Source organism: Cynoglossus semilaevis, chromosome 5 (genome assembly GCF_000523025.1).
Source record: "Cynoglossus semilaevis isolate Cse_v1.0 chromosome 5, Cse_v1.0, whole genome shotgun sequence".
NCBI lineage: Eukaryota > Metazoa > Chordata > Actinopteri > Pleuronectiformes > Cynoglossidae > Cynoglossus > Cynoglossus semilaevis.
The window spans coordinates 15,051,740-15,073,435 of record NC_024311.1 but is presented as its reverse complement, the minus strand read 5'-3'; the positions used below and the strand labels follow the sequence as shown (position 1 = coordinate 15,073,435).

At 39.4% G+C, this 21,696-nt stretch overlaps 2 protein-coding genes across 2 annotated transcripts in view; one reads left to right on the top strand and one right to left on the bottom strand.

Annotated features, from left to right (window-relative positions):
* Positions 1-21,696, top strand: part of cep89 (centrosomal protein 89) — a 44,067-nt gene that overhangs the window by 17,442 nt on the left and 4,929 nt on the right. The window contains exons 17-18 of the mRNA XM_025055873.1: positions 7-44; positions 16,377-16,525. Coding sequence (XP_024911641.1) covers positions 7-44; positions 16,377-16,525 — 187 coding nt within the window. The remainder of the gene's footprint in view (positions 1-6; positions 45-16,376; positions 16,526-21,696) is intronic.
* On the bottom strand, positions 2,849-16,368 carry LOC103379234 (E3 ubiquitin-protein ligase RNF182). The gene is made up of 2 exons (XM_008310722.3): positions 16,234-16,368; positions 2,849-4,949 (listed from the first exon to the last, which is right to left on the bottom strand). The coding sequence occupies exons 1-2, from the start codon at positions 16,295-16,297 to the stop codon at positions 4,207-4,209; spliced, it is 807 nt and encodes a 268-aa protein (XP_008308944.1). The 5' UTR covers positions 16,298-16,368; the 3' UTR covers positions 2,849-4,206.

Here is a 21,696-nt window from a genome sequence, read left to right as displayed (position 1 = left end):
TCAAAGGCAACGTTCGCCTGGGGAAACTTGAGGAAGAAGTCAAAGTAAGTTTGCTAATTCCCTTATTGGATTCTCCCACGGTCTGACCAATGACACGTTCATTGACTGACAGAAAGTCTGAAACGCTGACTTTGACAGTGACTTTGCTCTGCCTTTCATGAAAGATTAGACAAAATGTATGCAGACCGAATTAATTTTTTTAACATTTTTTTTTAAAACCCTGTGGCTGATGAGAGGTTAGATAGCCAATGTGTCCGCTTTTCAGACTGCGACCGTATGTAGAATATTATCTACACTTCATTTTGCACAGAATGACCCTCCTCGCTGCTTCCTATTGATCCGTCCACTCCAATGCATTTTAAAAATCAACTCTAATGGCCTTGCAGCACTCAGAATGTTTAAATTGATAAACTCACATTCACATTTGTCTGAGCTCACCGGTTGAATACTGAAGACTGCAGTTTCCCCTATCGAGATCAGAGTCTCGGGGACAGGCTGCAGCCCCAGGGGTGAAGATAACAATCAGCAGGGACACTTCTTGTCTTTCTTCTTCGTTGTTCTCTTTGACTTTGGGTGATGTGAGGCGATCCGTGTCACCCTGCTGTTTGTTGTTGAAACCGACGTCCGTCCCTTCTACTTCAACGCCTTTCACGTCCCATCATGTCCTCAGAGCTGTTTGTCAAAACGGCTGTTTCGGGAACTATAATTAACTTTAGTGGAGTGAAAGATTCATCTGTCACTACCTATCCCGCCTGACTGCCTGTGTTTAGCTACCAGTCAATTTACAATGAGCATATGTCAAACTGAAGGCCCGGGGACCTAATGTGGCCCACCACACCATTTTATGTGGCCCATCAGAGATTAACATACGCATAGTTGTCTTTAAATAAATTTCTTGATGATTTACTAATGGTTTCCGGGTAAATTATCACAGTCATATTCCATGTCCATAACATGTGCATGGCAACTAATCCACAATTTTTATTTCTTGTGTACATTTGAGTTTAACAGAAACTACATCTCCCATAATGCACATCAATTTTGTCACGCAATTTTGTAACTTTATTCAAAATTTTAGATTGTCTCCTGCACAAATATTTTTGTATAGTATAGTATTCTTATTGTCAGTATAACGTGTAAACAGAAAGAAAGATCAGACTTCTTTCTTTTCACCTGTTTTGGTGAAAGTTTTTCCAGGTTCTTATCATTATTTTTTTACAGGAATAAAATGGAGCCGTATATTCAGCTTGTCACCATGGAAACTTGCACTTATCAGTTACATCGTCTGCTTCGGTTGACAGTTGTCCTGTACTGTAGCACATTGTTACGGCCGGCGTTTTGATTGTTGGTTCGTTATGTCACTCTGGGAGAGTCCATGCCTTGCTCAAGGGCCCCTTCTCTTTGCATGTTGAGCTTTTAGAAGATTCTGTCGCTCAAGCCACAGCAGGAAAACCATCACAGCAGTCTTGATAGTCTTATTAGTGTTCCTATAGCAACAGCTCAGTGGTGTGTGTGTCCGTGTGTCCGTGTGTGTGTGTGTAGTGATTAGACCTTTGAATGAGGAAAGCTGTTCGTCTGTTCTCATCTTCATTTCTCATGGCAATTTTTGTTTTTTGTTTTTTTTAATTGCTGAACGAAACGTTGACCCAGTGATTACACGTCCACTTTTTTTTTGGTCAGGAGAAAATGCACTGAGGGTGAAATCAGGCCACGTCACTGAAGTAACACAAGTCACTGCATGTTGTTGTGACTTGAAAATAAGCATGACTAAAAATAAACTGACTTTCATTCAGCAGTTTAATTGAAAATAACTGAAAGTCTTTGTCCATAAACCTAACCTTAAAGGATATGAAGAACAAGAAAATGCTTCACAAAAAGCAGTCAACGTTTCAGCAAAAATACAGTAATCATGTTACTACAGTATTGATGTATATTACATACATCTTCATTTTTATTTAATCGTCTGGTGTTAATGTTTAAGTGAGGGCAGGTATAAATATAGCTGGTCATGAGTTCGCTGACTTCATCTGATATTCTTTTTTTATTAGAACATTGGTGATATTTGAACATGCACAGTTTAAGGCAAAACATGAGATTCTGATGAGATTTTAAGAAAGATATGACATATAATTAGTGTAAACAAGGCCAAGTGTTTTGATCTTCCTTTGCATGAATGACAAATGACTCTTATAGATAATTATCATAATCATAATAAGGCTGTTGTAGAAGTCAGTTTTTAAAGTTAAGTTAATGCTAAAAATATAAATTCCTAACCCATCTGTTACATAATATATGCATATATTATGTAGATACTGTATGTACATACGGTATATGTATATATAAGTACACAAGTGTATATACATAATTCTGTATTATGAGCTTAACAATTCAACAACACATGGACAGAAATTAAATTCATTAAATGTGAAAGCTGTCGGGTTGTAAAAATATTAAAATTTCTATTTTATTTTTAAGTAAGTAAAACGATTAAAACGTCTGTGTACACTCAATGTTACAGACCAGAATCCTCCACAGCAGCAGATGCACAGACTGGTTATTAATCTGGGGCAGACATGGGCAAACTAAGGCCCGGGGGCCGGATGCGGCCCGTTCAGCTTTTTAATGTGGCCCGCCAAACTTTTCCAAATTATGTAATTTATTTCTATTATCATTAGACTTCTGCCTTTTTCCTGCAGTACCTAAGTTTCCCCAATAGATGGCCTGGTCTAGGGAGTTGCGTGTCGCTGTTGTTCACCGTGCATCTACCTGTAAATTAGCTTTGAGACTACGCTAGGACATCACAGTGGAAACTCTGCAGAGTTTAAATGATATGTCAACAAACACTGTATTGAAAATAGTAATCAATTTATTTAATTATTAATTAGCATCTTAAATCAAAAAAGCTACACTAAGCTTTGGTCAAAAACACGAACAAAAAAAAAAATCACAGACAGTAACAAAGGTAAAAATGTGACCTGATTTAACAGACACGTCACAGACTCTTCGCTGATTGACACTGAGAACACAGACAACAGGGAGTCAAAGGGAGTAGATATAAATATAAATTCCTGAAATGTACCATTGAATATACTGTATTTAACGGCATGATCGCCCAAGGACCCCATTTTATCAGAGTTGTGTGAATTCAGATCAGTTTTACACCAGATTGTTTTAACATCATCGCCAAGAACTTAGAGTTCCACAAAGTTAATGACATTGTTGTGTTTTTGGTTTAAATATTTCGTCAGTTGGTGGGAAAAAAAAAGTGCATTTAATTAGCGGGCTCTTTGACTTTGACTTTTGTTTTGGTTATGAAGCTGAAAACTTTTTTACAAACTTGGCTAAAGCTGAAACGACAGCAGAAATAATACGATGGCTCAAGGTTTGTTTATTTTTTACTCTGTGCCTCAGATTCTTTCTTTCTTTCTCTTTTATTTTTTTTTAAACCATTAAAATGATTGTTGTTCTTGCCGAGCACAACATTTTGTTAAATAGAAAAATCAATGGAAAATACTTTAAGTTTCAAGTCCTATTTTTGACATCTGGTAAACAACATACACTGTAATTTTTTTTAATTTTTTTTTTTTTTTATCAGACTTCCATCCCAGACAAATAATAAGATGAAACACAATAGTAGCAACTCTTGTAGGATGGAGGCTATTTTAAATGGTCAGTAGAATAAAACCTTGTGGTACCTGCAACATAAGTTTTTAAAATTTAAATAATTTAGAAATAAAAACAAAGCCATGTTGTCACCATCTAACGTTGATAAACGAGGGTCCAGATTTCAGAGTATTATTTCAGAGTGTTATTGTTGTACAACTCAAACACCTGTGCCCTCGAGCTTATACTCTCGAGAGATTATCATACACACGACACTGAACACACAGGGTCACACAATTACAGCACAGAGACTTACAGCTGCTGCTCCTGCCGTCACAGCCTGTCAGTTCGTTTGATGGATGAGCGTTAAAGCATAGACTATCAGTGAAGATTTTTCTTCTTTTTTTTTTACATGAAGTCTTTTGATTAGCATGTGGTTTGCATAAGGGTTACTAAGAGTGAGGCTTTTTATAGGCGGGTCATGACCTTAAACTTTAGGGCTTCTTATCTGTCGACATGACAGGCCAGGATAAAAAAAAAAAGCCTATTTTCTGCTGCTGATTTTATCTCATTCCACAAAACTACAGGTTTAGCAGCATCACATCAGGCCCTGGAGGAGCAGTCACACATACCCTGACACAGACACTGGCAGAATCCGTAGACGAGGCAAACTGTCAGGCTTGATGGCACCAAACTTACGCATACAATACCCAGAGTCACTCTCTGAATCACTAACAAGTAGATTCCTAGAGGCAGCGAGCCAAAGTATAAGAATCCCAGCAGCCAGACCAGGATGCGTGGGACATGATTACAGAATTTTGACAGGGCGTCCTGATCAACTGGCCCGCTGGAGCCCATCGATACAGAGTCCAGGCTCTGCTCAGCATAAATGTCAGAGCTTCCATTGCGACTCGGCGAGCGCTCCGAATCCCTCTGCACCTCCATGATGGTGATAACAAGGCAGTTAGAGGATTCCAGGGAAGGGCTGGATGAAGAGAAACTCTTGGGAGTCAGGACCACCTCCCCGTTGTGGTTGGAACTCCAGGATTTGTCTCGCATCGCCAAGTGGGACATAATATTAGCATCATCCGGCAGCGCTGACACCTCCAGCTCGATAATTTCTGTTTGGTGTCGGCAAAACGGGCAGGATATACAGCCTGCACTGTCAGCAATGTCCAGCATCTTAACGAGGCAGCGGGTGCAGACCCTGTGCAGACAGTCTAGGATCTTAGGCTTGCGGTTGTGGGCATTGTAATGTTGGTAACAGATTTTACACTCGAACTCCTCTGGTGGAGGGCAGCCTTCCTTCAGCTGGGACTGAGGGCACCTCATCTTCACGTCATGTTCTGAGAACACAAAAAAAAGTAAAAGATTAGGAGGTAATTATTTCAAACCCAACTTTAAATGTGACTCTGAATTGCGGCGGTGAAGCTAGCACTGCTACCTATTAGCATATGTTTGCAAGAGCCGGCTCGTGTGTGAGTGTGGATGACAGGAAAAGGTCAGAACTCTGTCATTTCTCCAAAGACTGCTGCTCTGTGTACCTGCTCCTGATGAATGATTTATGCTCTGGGAATCAGATCAGGGTGTCATCCCAGAGCCTTTGTAGCAAAGCACAGCCAGCGTTGCTATTGATCTTCAGAAAGAGACGGCAGCGACTGATTCTGTTTAAACTTCACTTTGTTGTTCTGCTGTTTTCAGTTTATTTTTTCTTCGTTTTCTGTTATACCTGTTGATTGAGATTATTTTACGTTTTACAGTACTCTAATGCAGTGTTTCCCAAACTTTTTTTTTTTTCTGGGGACCAATATTTGTCACAAACCTTTGTGACCCAAGTCAATAGATATTATTCGTAAATCACAAAATTAAAGGTGTACTTGACCATTATTGAACATTAATCAGGATATTTTATTGTTGACCGGAATTCAGTTGAAGAGAATTGCAAAAACGAAGTTTAGTTCTCAACAATTTTTTCAAAACATACCTTTCAACACACGTGCAGCTGTAGCTCTGTAGGCAGTAGAGTTGACTATAGAAAACACTACATTATTACAGAGCTGTTGTGTTAGTATCATGGACCAGGATGTTACTCTGTCCATGGTGCTGAAGTCAGGGCTGGAGTGGATCAATGCAACATGTCTTTGGGAAACAAAGCTCTAATGAACCAAAGATTCTTTTTCATCAACTACCACCCATTAATACACATTTGGATCTGTACTGTTCCATCTGTAAAAAAGATTTTCAGTAACCTAGACAATGGAATATACATGGAAATGTATGTCTTTGTGAAACAAAGCTCTAATGAACCAAAGATTCTTTTTCATCAACTACCACCCATTAATACACATTTGGATCTGTACTGTTCCATCTGTAGCATCAAGATTTTCAGGAACCTAGACAATGGAATATACATGGAAATGTATGAGTATAAGTTGATGGCAAACATGATCTGCTTTGATTTACATGAAGCATTTTTTAATCTATGTATTCTCCCATTAATTACAACTTCAAACTACCTATGAAAAATGATAATACTGCAAATGTTAAGTACTGTTTGGACCAGGTCATTAAAGCCTCATCTTGTCCAAATTGAGGCGTACATTTCAATATTTTAAGGTTTGTTTTTTTTAACCCCGACTTTGATTTATATTGAAAGTATATTTTCCCATGAATCCTGTTGAACTTGGCATTTTGTTGTGAGTGATCCACCAACAGACTTTACTCTTTAGTTTTCCCTGTTTCATAGTCAAAGGCTCAAACAAGTGGAGAAACAGCGAGACACCGACTGTCAGTCATTCTAATAAGGTCAAATAGCTTCAGGAGAAACGTGTCAAGCAAGAATTGACTGCAAGGACCTCCTGCCTCCTGTACTTCCCACTTGACCTTTAGGTTTTCAGAATATTGACAGGCACACGCTGTAAAAGGTTGTATAATATTTTATAATCCTATTTCTATAATGGAATTGAGTGAAATATACAACTATTTTACTTTTGCTGCTTAAAAGGAAAACCATCACAACTGCTGGAGGTGACGGTTATCTGAATAAATGCACACTTTAAATAGTGTGAAGAAAAATTGAATTAACTTTTTGCAAATGTTTATTTAGATTAAAACCATTTGGAGGTCAACCTTCACTGTGTCAGCTTTACGAGTTCATTTTTGTCATAAATCACATTTCCGGTGATCTCATAAATATAGATGTAATAAAGCAACAACACACATCAATGGTTCAGGCTATTGCCTATTACTAACAGTGGGTGATAAAATAATCATACAAGCATATGGCATTGACAGATTTCAGGTCATAAAACAAATTCAATATCAGAAAAATAAGCCTGACATGCTGACAGTCAGTTTGCTCTAAAGGACAGAGTAAAAAAAAAAAGCAACAGTGCTTAAAGCACCAGTTTTATTCCATCGTGTGAAGTGTAAAAAAGAAAATAAAAAAATCAATGAGCACTGATGAAAGCGACATGAGAACTCCATGACCAAAACTAAAATATGACAGAATAGATTTTTCTTTCCAACTGTTCCTGATTGTTGAGAGCGCTGCAATCAAACAAATGGAATCAAAAGCTCAGCTCTGAGTCTTATTCCATATTTAAAGTCAGTGTGATCAATGGATAATCTGAAACTGGATGATACGTACTTTTCACATTCAGCCTTCTGAAAGGACCAACCCCGATCGACCCTGATTAGGCATCATCAATGTACTGCCGTTTGGTGTTTCAGTGAAAAAAAAAAAACGTTAGGACTTTGAGATATTTGAGGATGGAAATAAAACGCCAAGAAGTCATTTATACTGCATTTCCTTCTGAAGGAAATCTGAGAAGTACCCTGTGGCCTCTTTCTATTTATTGTCCCTCCAGGAAGTGCATATTAAAGCTGTTACTCTAAAGAAGACTTTCAAGGAAATTACCCACGACCCCTTTGATTTTCTTTATACATTTACATATCTTTCTAGTCGTCCTTCACGCATATGAGGTTATTCATAACTTGTGTTTACTTGTTGAGGTTTAGATTTACATTAACTGAGGAGGAAAATAAGATAATATAAGATGCTCTAATTCAGTGGTTCTCAAACTGTGGTACGAGTCCTCTCTAGTGGTACACGGGGAAAATTTATATTTTCACATTTACATTTTCAACTGAATAAATCTGAAACATACCTATGCACAATTATTACAACATTTAAACATAAACACCTTTATGAACATTTCTAAACATCTCTCCTGTTTGGTGGAAGCTGGATAAAAAGGTTTGAGAACCACTGCTCTAATTTCCTTCTTTTTTCTTAAGATATCTCCTTGTGATTCATGTTCAAAGCAAATATAACTGAAGTTACATGAGTTAGTTTTTAGGTTATATATTTCAAAACAGCCCAAATGTCAGCAGATCCTCATGATCACAGCTTGACATTCAGTACAATTCAGTCCGTTTGATACTTGGTATTCTAACATAGAAGTTGTGTTAATCCTACAGTGTGCTGTTAATGTCCAATAGTTCCATTGTCCTCAGTCTTACCAACTTCTCAGAGGAAGATGCTGTTGGAGAACAGGACGGTCAATCATTTATCTTCGGATTTAACAAAGTGTTGCTACGTTGGCTGTTAGCCAGCTGGCATCTCTGTCTCTGGCTTATAGTTGAATATATGAGCTGCCACTCTGTTGTTTCTATGAAAGATGTTGGTGAGAAACAGCTACTGCGACATTAATCACAGGAGCTAAATCTACCAGGTTTATTTTCTGAAGTCAAAGTCAAACACAGGTTATTTTGAAGGTTCACTGCACACTGCTACCAGGGAAAGTATAATATCCAGCTTTGGGAAACATCTGAGAGGAAGTAAGATTGAAATGTTACTGCTGGCCAGAAAGCCACCCATTAAAGCTGACATAATAAATAAACATTTAGCCTTATTATAGGACTGAGCCGTAGTATTCCTCAGATGCCTGTCGACAGGTTGTTTTTTTTATGGTTTAAAATGAGTTAAATGTTATGACACATCACACGTACAAAGCTGTAGGTGATCTATGTAAGCAGCTTTCATCCAAACCTAGCAATTTACACACATTTAGACCTACGGTCACATAGATCTGCATGGAGGAAACTTACAAACGCACTCACAAATATATATATTATGAGTATGTTTGTATGTGTGTATATATATATATATATATATATTTGTGTGTGTGTGTGTATATATATATATATATGTATATATGTATATATATATATACATATATATATATATATATATTCATACATATATACACATATATGTATATATGTATATATATATATACATATATACATATATATATATATATATATATTTTTGTGTGTGTGTGTGTATATATATATATATATATATTTTTGTGTGTGTGTGTGTATATAGGCTCATATAGGCTCTCATTAGCACCACCTACCCAACATCGGTTGCTAAAGCCGACTTCAAGCTGAAGTTTACTTCAGTAATTACATCGTGGTATTTGCTGTTGTTTCTCATTTTAAACACCTTCATCAACATGCGAGCCTTGCCGCTACACTGCTGCTCAACCTTTCACTTTCCAGATGAGCTGTGTGGATTATACTGAGTAGTTTTGCCAGCACTTTCCCACCGTGTTGCCCTTAATTCTGTAGGTGACTGTATTTTTTTTTATCTGTATCTACGGTACGGCTAGATGTTTTTCTTTTCACATTTCTTTCAACCCTGGAACTCCTTTCAGCTCAGCCTCAGGTTTAGACACTATTTCTATTCTCTCTCCTTCCTTGCAGTGAAGGAAGTCTGTGATGATGACCTGCTGTAAAATGTCAGGGCTACCTGGGGTACTTTTGAGGTGAAAACTGAAATATTACCGTATTTTTCGGACTATAAGTCGCACTTTTTTTTCACCCTTTGGCTTGGTTTGGCTTTTTATACTCAAGTGCTACTTATATATTAGAATATATAATTTCATGTTCGTTATTTTCACACCGACAGCCACTAGAGGGCACTCTTGGCTTGTGTACCATTATTTGCTCCTGTATCACTGAAAATGTATGTGTTCGTTTCTTTCACACTGACAGCCACTAGAGGGCACTCTAGGCTTGTGTACTAGCATCTGCTGCTCCTGTACCACTGAAAATGTATGTGTTTGATATTTTCACACTGTCAGCCACTAGAGGGCTCTGTTGCGACTTATATATGTTTTTTTTTCCTTTTCATTATGCATTTTTTGGCTAATGCAACTTATACTCCGGAGTGAATTATAGTCCAGAAAATACGGTATTTAAAACTTGCCAGATAAATGGCAGTTTATTTGTATCGGCTTTGGATTTAATGTGAAGGTAATCAAAAGTGACACGAAGGAAGAACATTGTTGTCAGTTTTAAGTGTTGTCTCCGATGGTCAGAGCACTTGATTGGCAGGTTTATGGGCTAAGAGCGATAAAGTGACTGGCTGAGTGACAGTGTCGTTGATCTGCTAAATAAACTCCGGAGTAAGTATGTTTCATGTAAACAATTGACTGGATGTCTCTCTGCTGTGAGTCACTTTGAATGTGGGAGGAAGTGGATCACTACTGACATTTGACATTTACTAATGTCTAAGAGTGTACTGTCGACACACACACACACGTCTCCAGCTGAGTTTTCTTTCCATTGATAAGAACAAAGTCAGAGATGCTCTGGGCTCAGGTGTGTTTCCAACAATGGGTCACAACAAAATGTTGGACCGCCGTACCTCGATTCACTGACTGTGAATGAGTTTTTTTCTCTAGCATTTTACTAGCTGAGTGGAGGAGCATGTACCGGTACTTTCATGTACGGCACGTGTCGTGATGCTGTATCCTGGTGTATTTTGCTGGATACCACAGTGTTGTTAGGGCACCGGTGTATCATCTTATCCCTTAATCCGGCGAAATTTTTTTTACAGTGTGGCTGATAAGAGATAGAGCGGAACAGGATAAATCTAACAGGGTTTTTTTTTTTTCTTTTTGGGCTAGAAAATGTATAAAGGCTGTTACGGTGGGGACAAGGTGAATGAATTAAACATGAAATGAAATGTGATGTGCGTAAATCCAAATAACTGGTGTTCTATTTGCCTGATGTTTGTGCCAGAATATTAAAATCTGTAGTTTGAAAAACAATTTTAATGCATGCCCAGCTCAGAGTTTGAACAAATAAAAGGCAACGTAGACTCAAGACCTCACAAATTCTACACAGACACTGCTCTCACTGCGATGTAGAAATATCAAAATTAACATATCCATAAGCATCCATTATAAACCAAACTGTTGAATGATTGGTTGCTTTAACATGTCTGTAGTACTGATGCATTTTTTTGCCAACATTTAGAAAAATAAGAACTCAATCAAACACAACACGCACTCTACAGTGGCCAACATTTCAATCAAACACAACACGCACTCTACAGAAATCACCACCATAACAACATGTTTTAAATCTATATATGTATATATACTGTATATATATATATGTGTGTGTGTGTGTATATATATATGTAAATGTGCAGTCAAAATATGCAGTGGATTTTAATTAATTTGTTTTATTATTATTATACATTTTTGACTTTTTGATGTTATGGTAGAACACGTTAAAAAAAGTTAAACAACCTTCTGACCAATGCTGGTGTCGTTACAAATTAAGGGAATCGATGAAAAAGTAAAAGTAAATCAAGTGACACACATGACAGTACAACTGGTTGTTTTAGTTGCTTCACTGGTTGCCTGACATATCCTCATAACAAACTGCTCTTTAATTAGTGTTGATATCATTTCCTCAACATTCCACTTACTGACCTTTAACCACTTCCACCTGCTGTCACCTACGTCATTAGACGCTGTAATCCTCCTTCCTTATCTGTGAACGTAAAATAATAAATCTGACACAAACAGTTACCTGTCAGTGCCACCATTTGTCAGGGGTTGTTTCATTATGAGCAGCGCTCACCATATGTCAGGCCGTGAGGCTGAGGTTGGCTGCTCTCTGCCATTCAGTTAAATGGTAGAGAGAGTGGGGAAAGGGAGCAGACACAACGGAGCACTGAGCAGTGAAACGTGGAGAGAACGTGTCAGTGTCTGTTGATTGGTTATACAAGGTGTTAAAATCAAGCTGATGTAATTTGAGTAAATATACACGAGTAGGCACTGACCAAAAAGACTGTAGGATAATGTGCTAGGAATATATGTAACATATGGAACAGTTACTGCAGTGATTTCATGGGTCTGAAATATTTTGATCGTACAATCCCAATTTTTGTATATAAATAGCATTACAAAAACTTTTCAAAAAGTTAAGACATTTTAAGATTCTTGCCTGCCAAGCAGAAGGTCTTGGGTTTGAATCCCCGCTAATCTGACTTCTACGATAAAAAAAAACAACCTGAAAGTGTGTTTTCACACTTGTAGAATCTATTATGTTGAAAAGCTGATACAGATTTATTTGTATCCCATAAAAAGAGCAAAAATAACAAGGTAAAATAATGCAAACTAAAGTCCAGAATACCAAAACACAAAAGCACCAGAACCAACAAAACAGTCAATATAGAAACACAAAAAAACCCCACTGATAACACCGACCTGTTTTCTGCCCCTTTTCATATTTCATCTTCGCCCGTGCATCATTCATGTCCATCCACTTTGTGTTTGTAAATAAATGCAGTGACTTTGGCTACGGAGCAACATCTTTTCATGCTTGTTTTTTTTTTTGTTTTGTTTTTTTTCACCGGCGGCCACTGCATCATCGGCTCCGCTTATCACCTCCGCTGGGTTTCCCCTCGCTAATGATTAAAGACAGGAGATTTGAGTAAAGGTTAATCTATTTACACAGGCCTGGAGGAGGTGGAGGAGCTCAGAGGATCAACCTCAGCTGGCTTTTATACCCAGACAAACAAAGGAATCAGGTGGCCGGTCATTTCAGCAGATTAATGTTGTGAAGGTCTGTGAGCAAGTCACGACGTGTCAAGTGTACTCTTAGCTAATAGCACTCCCTCAAGCCCGCGCCTTTGGGAGGATATAGATATCATGGTGAGAGTGTGGATGTCCAGGTAACATTTTTTTGGGTCTTTGCTCATTGAAATGTAAGGTAGAGAATACTGAGGATGTGCATGTGAAGCATAATACAAAAAAAATGTAAACCTGCCACCTCTGTCTTTTAGATCACTGTGAGTGTATGGTGGCTCATCTGATGGGACTTATAATCTTGGCCTGTATTGTAAGTTCTTTTGTTTATTTTGCAAGTGCAACACAAAAACAGTGGAAAATTGAACGATTAGTAGATAGATAGATGAATACTTCTACTACAAAACGCAGTACAATAAAAAAAAAGAATGAAATCACCAACAGAAGGAGAAGGTGAAGGTTAGTCTCAAAACTGGGGAGAGGATTCTCAGCTGATAAAAACGAAAATATAGCACACGATTATTGGGGTAATATAAGTAACTAAGGAATATTGACACAAATTTTTTTTTGATGAGAATAGAGATTTGTTTGGATTTCTTTTTTTTTTTTGAGTGTCACAGATCCAGCTGCCAACTTGTGAATCCCAAAGGGCCAGTGTTGCACTGGCTTGTCCTGAAGTGTTGGTCACATGGTTCAGATGTGTCTGCCACATGCTGGTCGCTAGGCATAAATGATAATGGTATGCCTCAGATTTTAATTTTACATGATAGCTGTATTACTTTTAATGGTAATGTTTTATTGATACAGTTTAAGAAAAAAGGACCATATATTTAACCTACCTAACTCTACTGACCCCTTTGGTGTTATCCTGCTAAAACCATTTATGCTGTGACTACAGAAAGAAAAAAAAAAGGTATTTTTAACACCAAGGTCAGCGTTTTAGGTTCTGCCACCATACTTCACTGCAGCGTGGCTCAAAGATCTGCCTTGAATTTTGAGTATTTTTGTTATTACTGGGTGGAGAAGGTCAGCCATCCTCTGAGCTGCAGCTACAAGGGGAGACGTATTGGCTTGGCATTAGCCTTCTCAGCTTGTTGTGAGGTCTAAATGTCACTGCTTCAGCTGGGCTGATGCTGGTGCCCCGCTGCCTCTTGAGGAGGGGGTTAGGGGAGGGGAGGGAAGGGGAGGTTGGGGTGGAGATTCAATCCAAGCATTGGAGGCTTTTTGTTTCTGGAGATTACCTTCCTCTCTGGTTTAAATAAATAAAAATACAAAACAAATAACACTGTTTTTCTTTAGCCGTTGAACACGATCATTTGTACGAGGTTGATTTACAAAGTAGACCACGTTTAATGCTTTAATTATGACTAGACTAACAGGCAGCATGCTGAAGCATGCTCTGCCCCCTAGAGTCTCCGAGGATTTGAATATTAGTTAAGTCAACATGACAACCCTGATGCCCCTATGGTGCATAATGATTAAATTATCAGGGATTTTAATTGTACAGGTGTCTGTACCCTGAGTTGTTTAAGTATTTTTAGTTACGTTCAGATTTTGTTTGCAGAGCTGGCCGTACGTTGTTGTCAGTTCTTCACGGCTTCTTACGCCGAACATTTTTAGTTTATTGACTCGTTCTGTAAATGTCACATCACAGATGAGATCTTGGTTGGTTACGAGCTCTGGAGTCCATTGTGTTGCCATTCATTTGATTATAGAGCAGGAGCAGAAATCCTAACAGACGTTCAGTGTTGAATCTTAATCTTTCTCTGAATTATTGCCGTGTTTAATTGAAAACATTAAATTCAAGAAACGGAGGTGATGTGATCAAGAAGGAGGCAGGAAGGGATAGAAGTGGCAAAAAATAGGTAGGGTGAAGGTTGGAGGAAAGTGATATGAAAGGACAAGAGGTTACAGGATTGAAGGAGAGGATATTATGGGATGGTACAACATGGCACAGGTTAGGAAAGACATGAAGGAAAGGACGGGACACTGGATGTTAGGGCAACAATAACATTATATATATATCCCTAAAAGTTTCAGCTTTAAAAAAGACTAAAATAGTGTTCGTCCAGTCGCTGTAGCTCAGTGGTTTCTAATTTCACTTAATTGTTGAGAAAACTATTGTTCATTTACTTCCTCTGCCACTGTGACAGACCGAACAATTAAATACCCTTCCACTAGAGGGCAGCAGATGGTTATAAAAACTAAAAAGAGAGATAGAGAGATATCTCGGTGTGTGTCTTTCCTAAATTCCTGCCAGTATATTAGTATTGTGTTCAACTAAACGAGCCCAGGTTTCAGACAGAGTTTAGTAAGTATAGGGGGTAATTTTAAACTAGAAGGCCATTATATTTCCTGTATGTTTTGGGACAACAGTAAACAGAAACAGTCAGTCCAGTTAAGTCAAGTCTAGTTTTGTTTACTAAAGTACGAATTATAGTATATCATAATATAGTTAAACTCAGTACTTTTTAGCACTCTGTAAATGGTGTTTTCTACACTCACAACCTTATACATAAAATTGTTTTGGGTTTTTTTTTGGGGGGGGGGTATGGTTAGTTACATAACCGCCATGTGCATATATTCAAAGTGGCAATAGCTTCCCTGTGTAGCAGGTGGTCCAGACATGCACAGATAACGGCACAATGACCTTGGTTTAAATGAATACATTAGTATTTATTCTGTAAGAAATGATTAAATTCTCTGCCTTTTTTGGGGGGGGGCAGGGGGGGGGGGGGGACCTCTCTGTTGCTGCACTGCTTTCATTTGCATTCAGTTGCCACGATTGCATATTCTAACTGTGAGAAGGAAGAAAAAGAAAACAAACCTGAACCTCGTAGAAGGCTATGGTGAAAGCTATTAATCCCTGCTGTTGCTCAACTCACAGAGGCAATCTAAGGAGCAGGGATACGTGAAGTGACTGGTGTTTCCTGTCACTTTTGGTGAACCACAGTACGGAGCAGACTGGGGAATAAAATATTCTTGTCTGGATAATTACAACTCGCCACCGTTACGATGGGGTAATTGTAAAAGGAAATATGTCGACGGGTTACCAAAAAAAAAAAAAATCTTATAGATTAAACACGTTCGTACATCAATAAGAAACAGCAAACAGCAAACATGTCAAGGAAAAGATTTTAGACCATCTTAGATGATTAAGGCTGAGGAAAAACAACTTTTTCGAGCTGACAGAAATGTTAACACTGTTTATCACTAAACTGGTAGAAAAGAACCACATGTGTGTGTGTGTATATGTGTGTATGTGTGTGTGTGTTCTCTCAATGAGACCACGTTTATTTCCTAATTCTAAATCTTTATGTCCTCCACAAAGGGCAGCCAGAGTCTCCGTCCTCACCCTCTGTGTTCCTTCTTGTTTTTCTCTGCTCAATAATTATTTGTCCGTTTAAGTGTCATTTAACTGGTATTGACTCTGCTGCTGCAGTCGCTGCAGGAAAAAAACATCCACAAACATGTATTCCACTTGTATGAGTCGTGTGTGTGTGTGTGTGCATGTGTGTGTGTGTGTGCTCACAGCAGTTATGAAGTATAGGCTGTTCAACAGATGCCTGTCTGTGGCTGCAGCCTCCCTAAAGTTAATGAAGTCTTAAACTCGACTGTCAGTCATCAGTAAAAGGCACAGACATCAAGAACATCAGGACTCATCTCTGGAAACACACACAAGACCTGCAGGTGTGTGTGTGTGTGTGTGTGTGTGTGTGGTGTTGCTCACCTTGTCCTAATGTTTGTGACTCCCCCTCCTCCACTCCAGTTGTCTCTGCTGCGCTGTCCTTCATGTATATCCACTTTTTTTACAGAGGCACTCCACATCTCATTGCTGTGTGTGTGTGTGTGTGTGTGTGTTTGTGTCTGCAGGTGTATCGGAAGCAGGCGTCAAGCAGACTGGCAGCGTTGGAGGAGGCAGCAGAGGGGAAGACAGCTTCTTACCAGAGGGAGATCCTTCACCTGCAGAGGCTGCTCAGAGACAGACACGAGGCTGAGGAGAGACTGCTGCAGTCCAAACGGTAGGAGGGGAAGAGGAGAGTGAGAGAGGGAGGAGAGAGTGGAGGAGAAATGAAATGAAAGGAGGCAGGCAAGGCAGACAAAGGGAGGAGGAAGAGCAGCAGCAGGAGGAGGAGGAGGAGGAGAGAGAGAGAGGGAGAGAGAGAGAGGGGGAGAGACTTTGTTTGAATGAGAGAAGTAGAGGAAAGATTGAGACAATGATGTTTGCAGCTTATAAAGGGGAAGGAGGCCTGAGGCGGTCAGAGGCAGCGGTGAAGCTTACGAGGAGGCAAAGCAGGTCACATCAACCAAACGTTTACTGACTGGAGACAAAATGAGATGTCTAGACCCAATCATCGCCCCCAAACCTCTAAATGAATCCTTAAAAGTTCATTTTTTCCACATTTTTTTGTGTCCGGAACATGCCAGAATTCTGCCTGAATTTATTATAACATATTCACACCCACACAGTGTCCGTGTTGAGCAACGTGTTTACTGATATGTCATCCGTCATCTGTTTGCGAAAGCAGCAGTTTGTCATTACAAACATGACACAGTGAATACACAAACACAAAACAGCCGAGTTCAGGCATCCGTTCTCCATGTGTTCTGCAGAGTTTTCTATATCTGTGCGCTCTTCACTGGGTTCAGGAGACCCAGCCCACGCACAAACACAATAGCTGAGCTGAAACTAATCGAACCAGCAGTTTCTGACAATTGCCACTCAAATTATTGTGTGTTTACATTGGAAAAAAACCAAACAAAACCGCTTAAACAACCCCACTGTTCTTTACTTTACATTGAAACAAAAACGCTTAAACAACCCCACTGTTCTTTACTCTGAAGAATCAGGCCAGACAGGCAACCATGTCAACCATGCTACTACAATATTACATTTTTAGATTCTTAGACCAGGAAATATTAAGAAATCAATGTTAAAATGGATATGTGACAGATTGGAGATGAGACGGGAGCGTCTCCAACAGTGCCTGATACATCCTTCAAATCCATTCTCTGTGACTGTGTTAATTACCTGATGAATCGTCCTCTTCAAAAACCCTGCACGATATGATTGTCTCCGATCTCATAGCTCCTCGCAAAGACAAATCTGCTCAGCGGTGGCTGCGGTGCCTGCTGCGGCACGTACTGTATAAACCAAGATTGATACTGTGACGAGGAGCACACGGGCAAGGGCAAAAAAAGTTGTCTTGGTAAATTTGTCCATCCTTTGACAGAAATTTACAGGAACTGTCAGCAGCTGAATACGTGATAATAAATGGGCTCTGACACACGGAGAAAGACTTTGACCTCATGTGGCTGCATTTGGAAAGAAAGAAGGAAAATACTGTAGCTGGAACGCATTAGTGACCTGTGTTGAAGGCCGCTGGTCAGTGATAATAAACCTGAGCACAGTGGAACCTCGAGATATGAGCATAATCTGTTCTAGGACCGAGCTCATAACTTGAATCATTTTCTCCTCATACGAAATAAATGAATCTGTTCATCATTTTTTCCTCATACGAAATAAATGAATCTGTTCCGGTTCTCCCTAAAACACTCCCTGATTGGTGCTAGGATTCCTGTGATATAAAATAAAATGTGGTTTTATTTTTGACTTCTTACCTTCGAGACGGACGATACAGTAGCGGCTAATGGCGGCATGTGGGGGAGGAAGTGAAGGAAGAGAGTTGGTGCGTACGTAGACACGTGATTCCGTACCTTACTGTAATCGTCTTATCCAAAGCATGAAAAATTATACAGGTATTGTTTTTGCAACTACACAATAGTTTTTTTAATACCATGTACTTGTGTTTTATTTGTTGTTTGTTGTTCCCAAAAAGTGAGTGCGTCCCTTTAACCGTGGTTGTTTGTAGCTCTGACTCTGGGCCTTCTGCCCACTGCCATCAAATAAAGGCAGGCTAATTAGATTGTTAGACAATCCTGTCCTGCTCTGCCCCCGGAGGGCGACTTGATGACAAGTCTTACCCACAATAGCACATATATACACCTGCAGCATTAGCCCGTGTGGCTCACACCGACCACGGTGAGCTGTTCCACCTAACGTGCAATCAGCTGCGGCCGCGCCAAGCCTCGGCCTGGGCTGAAGACGACCACAGGCGTGATGTAAAAATCACTGCACCTGCGTAGCGTCACGTATTCTCCCGTCACACTCGTACGTGTGAGCAGTCAAACTTACCACCACTGGCATCACCGCTGCAGAGGGAAAAAATATGTCTGCTGCTCTTTCTTCTCTGATCCGCTCCTTTGTATTCTGCCAGAGCAACAATAGCAGACACAGTGAGAGGTTGTGATTGTCGTCCGCCTGCTGAGTTCTGCTCGGCCCCCAGGGAAATGGCTGTGTCTGAGAGTTTTAAAAGAACAAAAAGGGGAAGCAGTTCTTTTTTACCCACACCTGACAGAGAAGATGTGTTTCATATGAGCCAAGAGAGATAAGGAATGACACATCACTCTCTGGTTCCTCTCAACTGTCAGCCGGCTCTGAAGTTACTGCCCCACAACATGAATGATAAATCAACAAAATATGATCATTAACTTAATGTTATTTTTTATTTTTTATCACCAGAGCTGGTCTTAGTGTGCAGTGCAAGTCTTCAGGACTACTTCGTTTTTTTTCTGGTATATAAAACTAGCAGAAGGGTGAAGATCATTTATTTTATTAAAAGTTTCCAACTTCCTGTTGGCGCATTTCAGTCAAGTCACTTCATTTAAAGACGACCTAGTGTTAAGGTCGCTTCATTTAAAGACGACCTAGTGTTAAGTACGTATACCCAAAGGTCCAATTATCTGCGGTGTCGTTCCCTGTCTATAGACTGAGAAGCTAAATTCAGCCAATATTATTAAGGGAATAGAACTGGGACACAGTTGTTGCTCTATATTCACGCAGTGTTTTTAAAATTGGTGAATGTTTTTTTAAAAATCTGATTCTGCAGAGGAATAAATGTCTAGAACGTAGTTTTGCAGCGTTATGTCAAAAAAAGTACAAAATACAAATACTTAAAATATTGCGTTGCCCTCAATGTAACTACTTAGATACTACGTACTAAGAACCTACACAGATATGTATATTATTGATTTATTATAAAAGTTAATATAGATATATGTGTGGCTTCCTTTCATAGGTGCAGAGAGTTTTAATTTTAATTCAGCCAAAATAGCCCCAGAGCATCATTTTAGTATTTCTCCAAAAAACCTCTGGAGACAGATTTCACAGCAGCTTGACGAGTGATGAAAATTCAGTCTGCCCCGAGGACAGTGTAGCTGCCGCAGTCTTAATCTCAGACAACAGAAAATAAGACACTGACTTTGTTTTAATGACACACACACACACACACACACACACACACACACTTAGAAGCTCATGCATGATTAATGCTAAAGCCTCTGGATGCAGATAAACGCTCTTTTGTAGGACTTCATTATCTCCGGGGTTGCCGTCAGGTGTAGGCGTCATTTTGAACCCTTCGTCTCCTGCTGTGCAGAAAAAGACAAAAAGAGGATCATGGTCCATTTTTTTAATGATCCGTTTGTTATCTGTCCTCTCAGGCTGCGAGACAGGTGGACGTATCGTATTGTCTCCCCAAACCTAAACCTAAACCTCCACTGCATTGGTTTCAGGTTTCAAGAATCTCTTTGTAGTCGGAGCTTTAATTTGACAGTGACAGCTGGTGATTATGCAACCTGATGATTTGCGCAGATAGTCGCCGTATTATTAGAGCTCATTGCTCTCAAATCTTTTTAAGTTGTGCGATTTGTTTTGTTGCAGCGAGCGGGGACTGAACTCACCTGGGCAGATCTTTAATCAGTTTATGAAGCTGCAGGAAGCAATTTTCTTTCAAGCAAAAGTAATAATCCACATTTGTGTCTTTTTTTTTCTTTTCGTTTTTGTCTTGATATAGTAGTGCAGTATTTACAAGTCATTTGCATAATGATCTTGTGCTGAACAAACCATCGTGCTGTTTGGGGAATTAGAGAGAAAGCCAAGTGAATTTTAATAAGATTAAAAAAAAGAAAAAAGTGCATTCAGTTTTTGCTGCAGGGGTTGCTCTTTGGGGATGGTTCCAGGTACGTCACTTCCAGGACCACATACAGACACAAACAACCATTCACACTCACATTCATACCTGGGGTCCATGAAAGAAACTGATCAATATAATCCCTAATTTCTATGTGTTTGGAGGAGGGAGGAAATCTCAGTGAGGTGAAATTGAATTTGGAAATAAATACAAGGCACATAGACTGAACCACTGGTCGAGAGTCATGATGCATATCAGTGAGGTGAAATGAAATTGAATTTGGAATTGAATACAAGACACATAGACGGAACCACTGGTCGAGAGTCATGATGCATGTTGAGGTGATATAAGACATATAAGTGTTCCCCAACCTTGTTTAAGCCACGGCACATCATCAAACACAGATCTCGTGTTCCCCAACCTTGTTTGAGCCACGGGACAGATATATCATCAGGAAAAAATCCCACGGCACATCATCAAACACAGATCTCACAAAAAGTATATCTAATGAAATCTTCTAGTTTAAATGACCTCATAATTTACTAAAATCTCGGCCCGTTTAGTTGAAGACCACTCTGATATACTGGCAGGAATTGAAGAAAGACATGCTGCCCCCTAGCAGAAGAGTATTTATTGTTCCATCTTTCATGCTTTGAAGAGCAAAGAAAAAAATATATGAAAATAAATAAATAAATAGCAAAGAAAAAAAATATATGAAAATAAATAAATAATAGTTAATAAATAATAGCCCAATTAAGTGAAATTGGATCATTTTCCATGGCACAGAGGTTGGGAACCACTGATATAAGGGACGTTGATAATATAAAGGAGATTTCAACAACTCAAACATCAGGGGTCAGCAGAACTGTGGCCTGTAGAATCATCTGGCTCAGTGTTTATACCCGACGCCTCCTCCTGATGCGAACCTCCCTGTTTGGATTCAGAGCTGGGGGCAGTAGGTGGACAAATCTATAGAGATGAGTGGAGAACCTTCAGTGAGAATAATCTGCTGTAACTATTGTCCAGGAGACACGAACTGACAGACTTCCCCCAAAGGGAACAGGTCGAAAGGATTTTTTGAAGTGTTAATTTAGTGCTGCTGCTGCTGCTGCTGCTGCTGCCGCTGCGTGTGCCGCCGGGTGCCGCCGCTAGGGCTAACC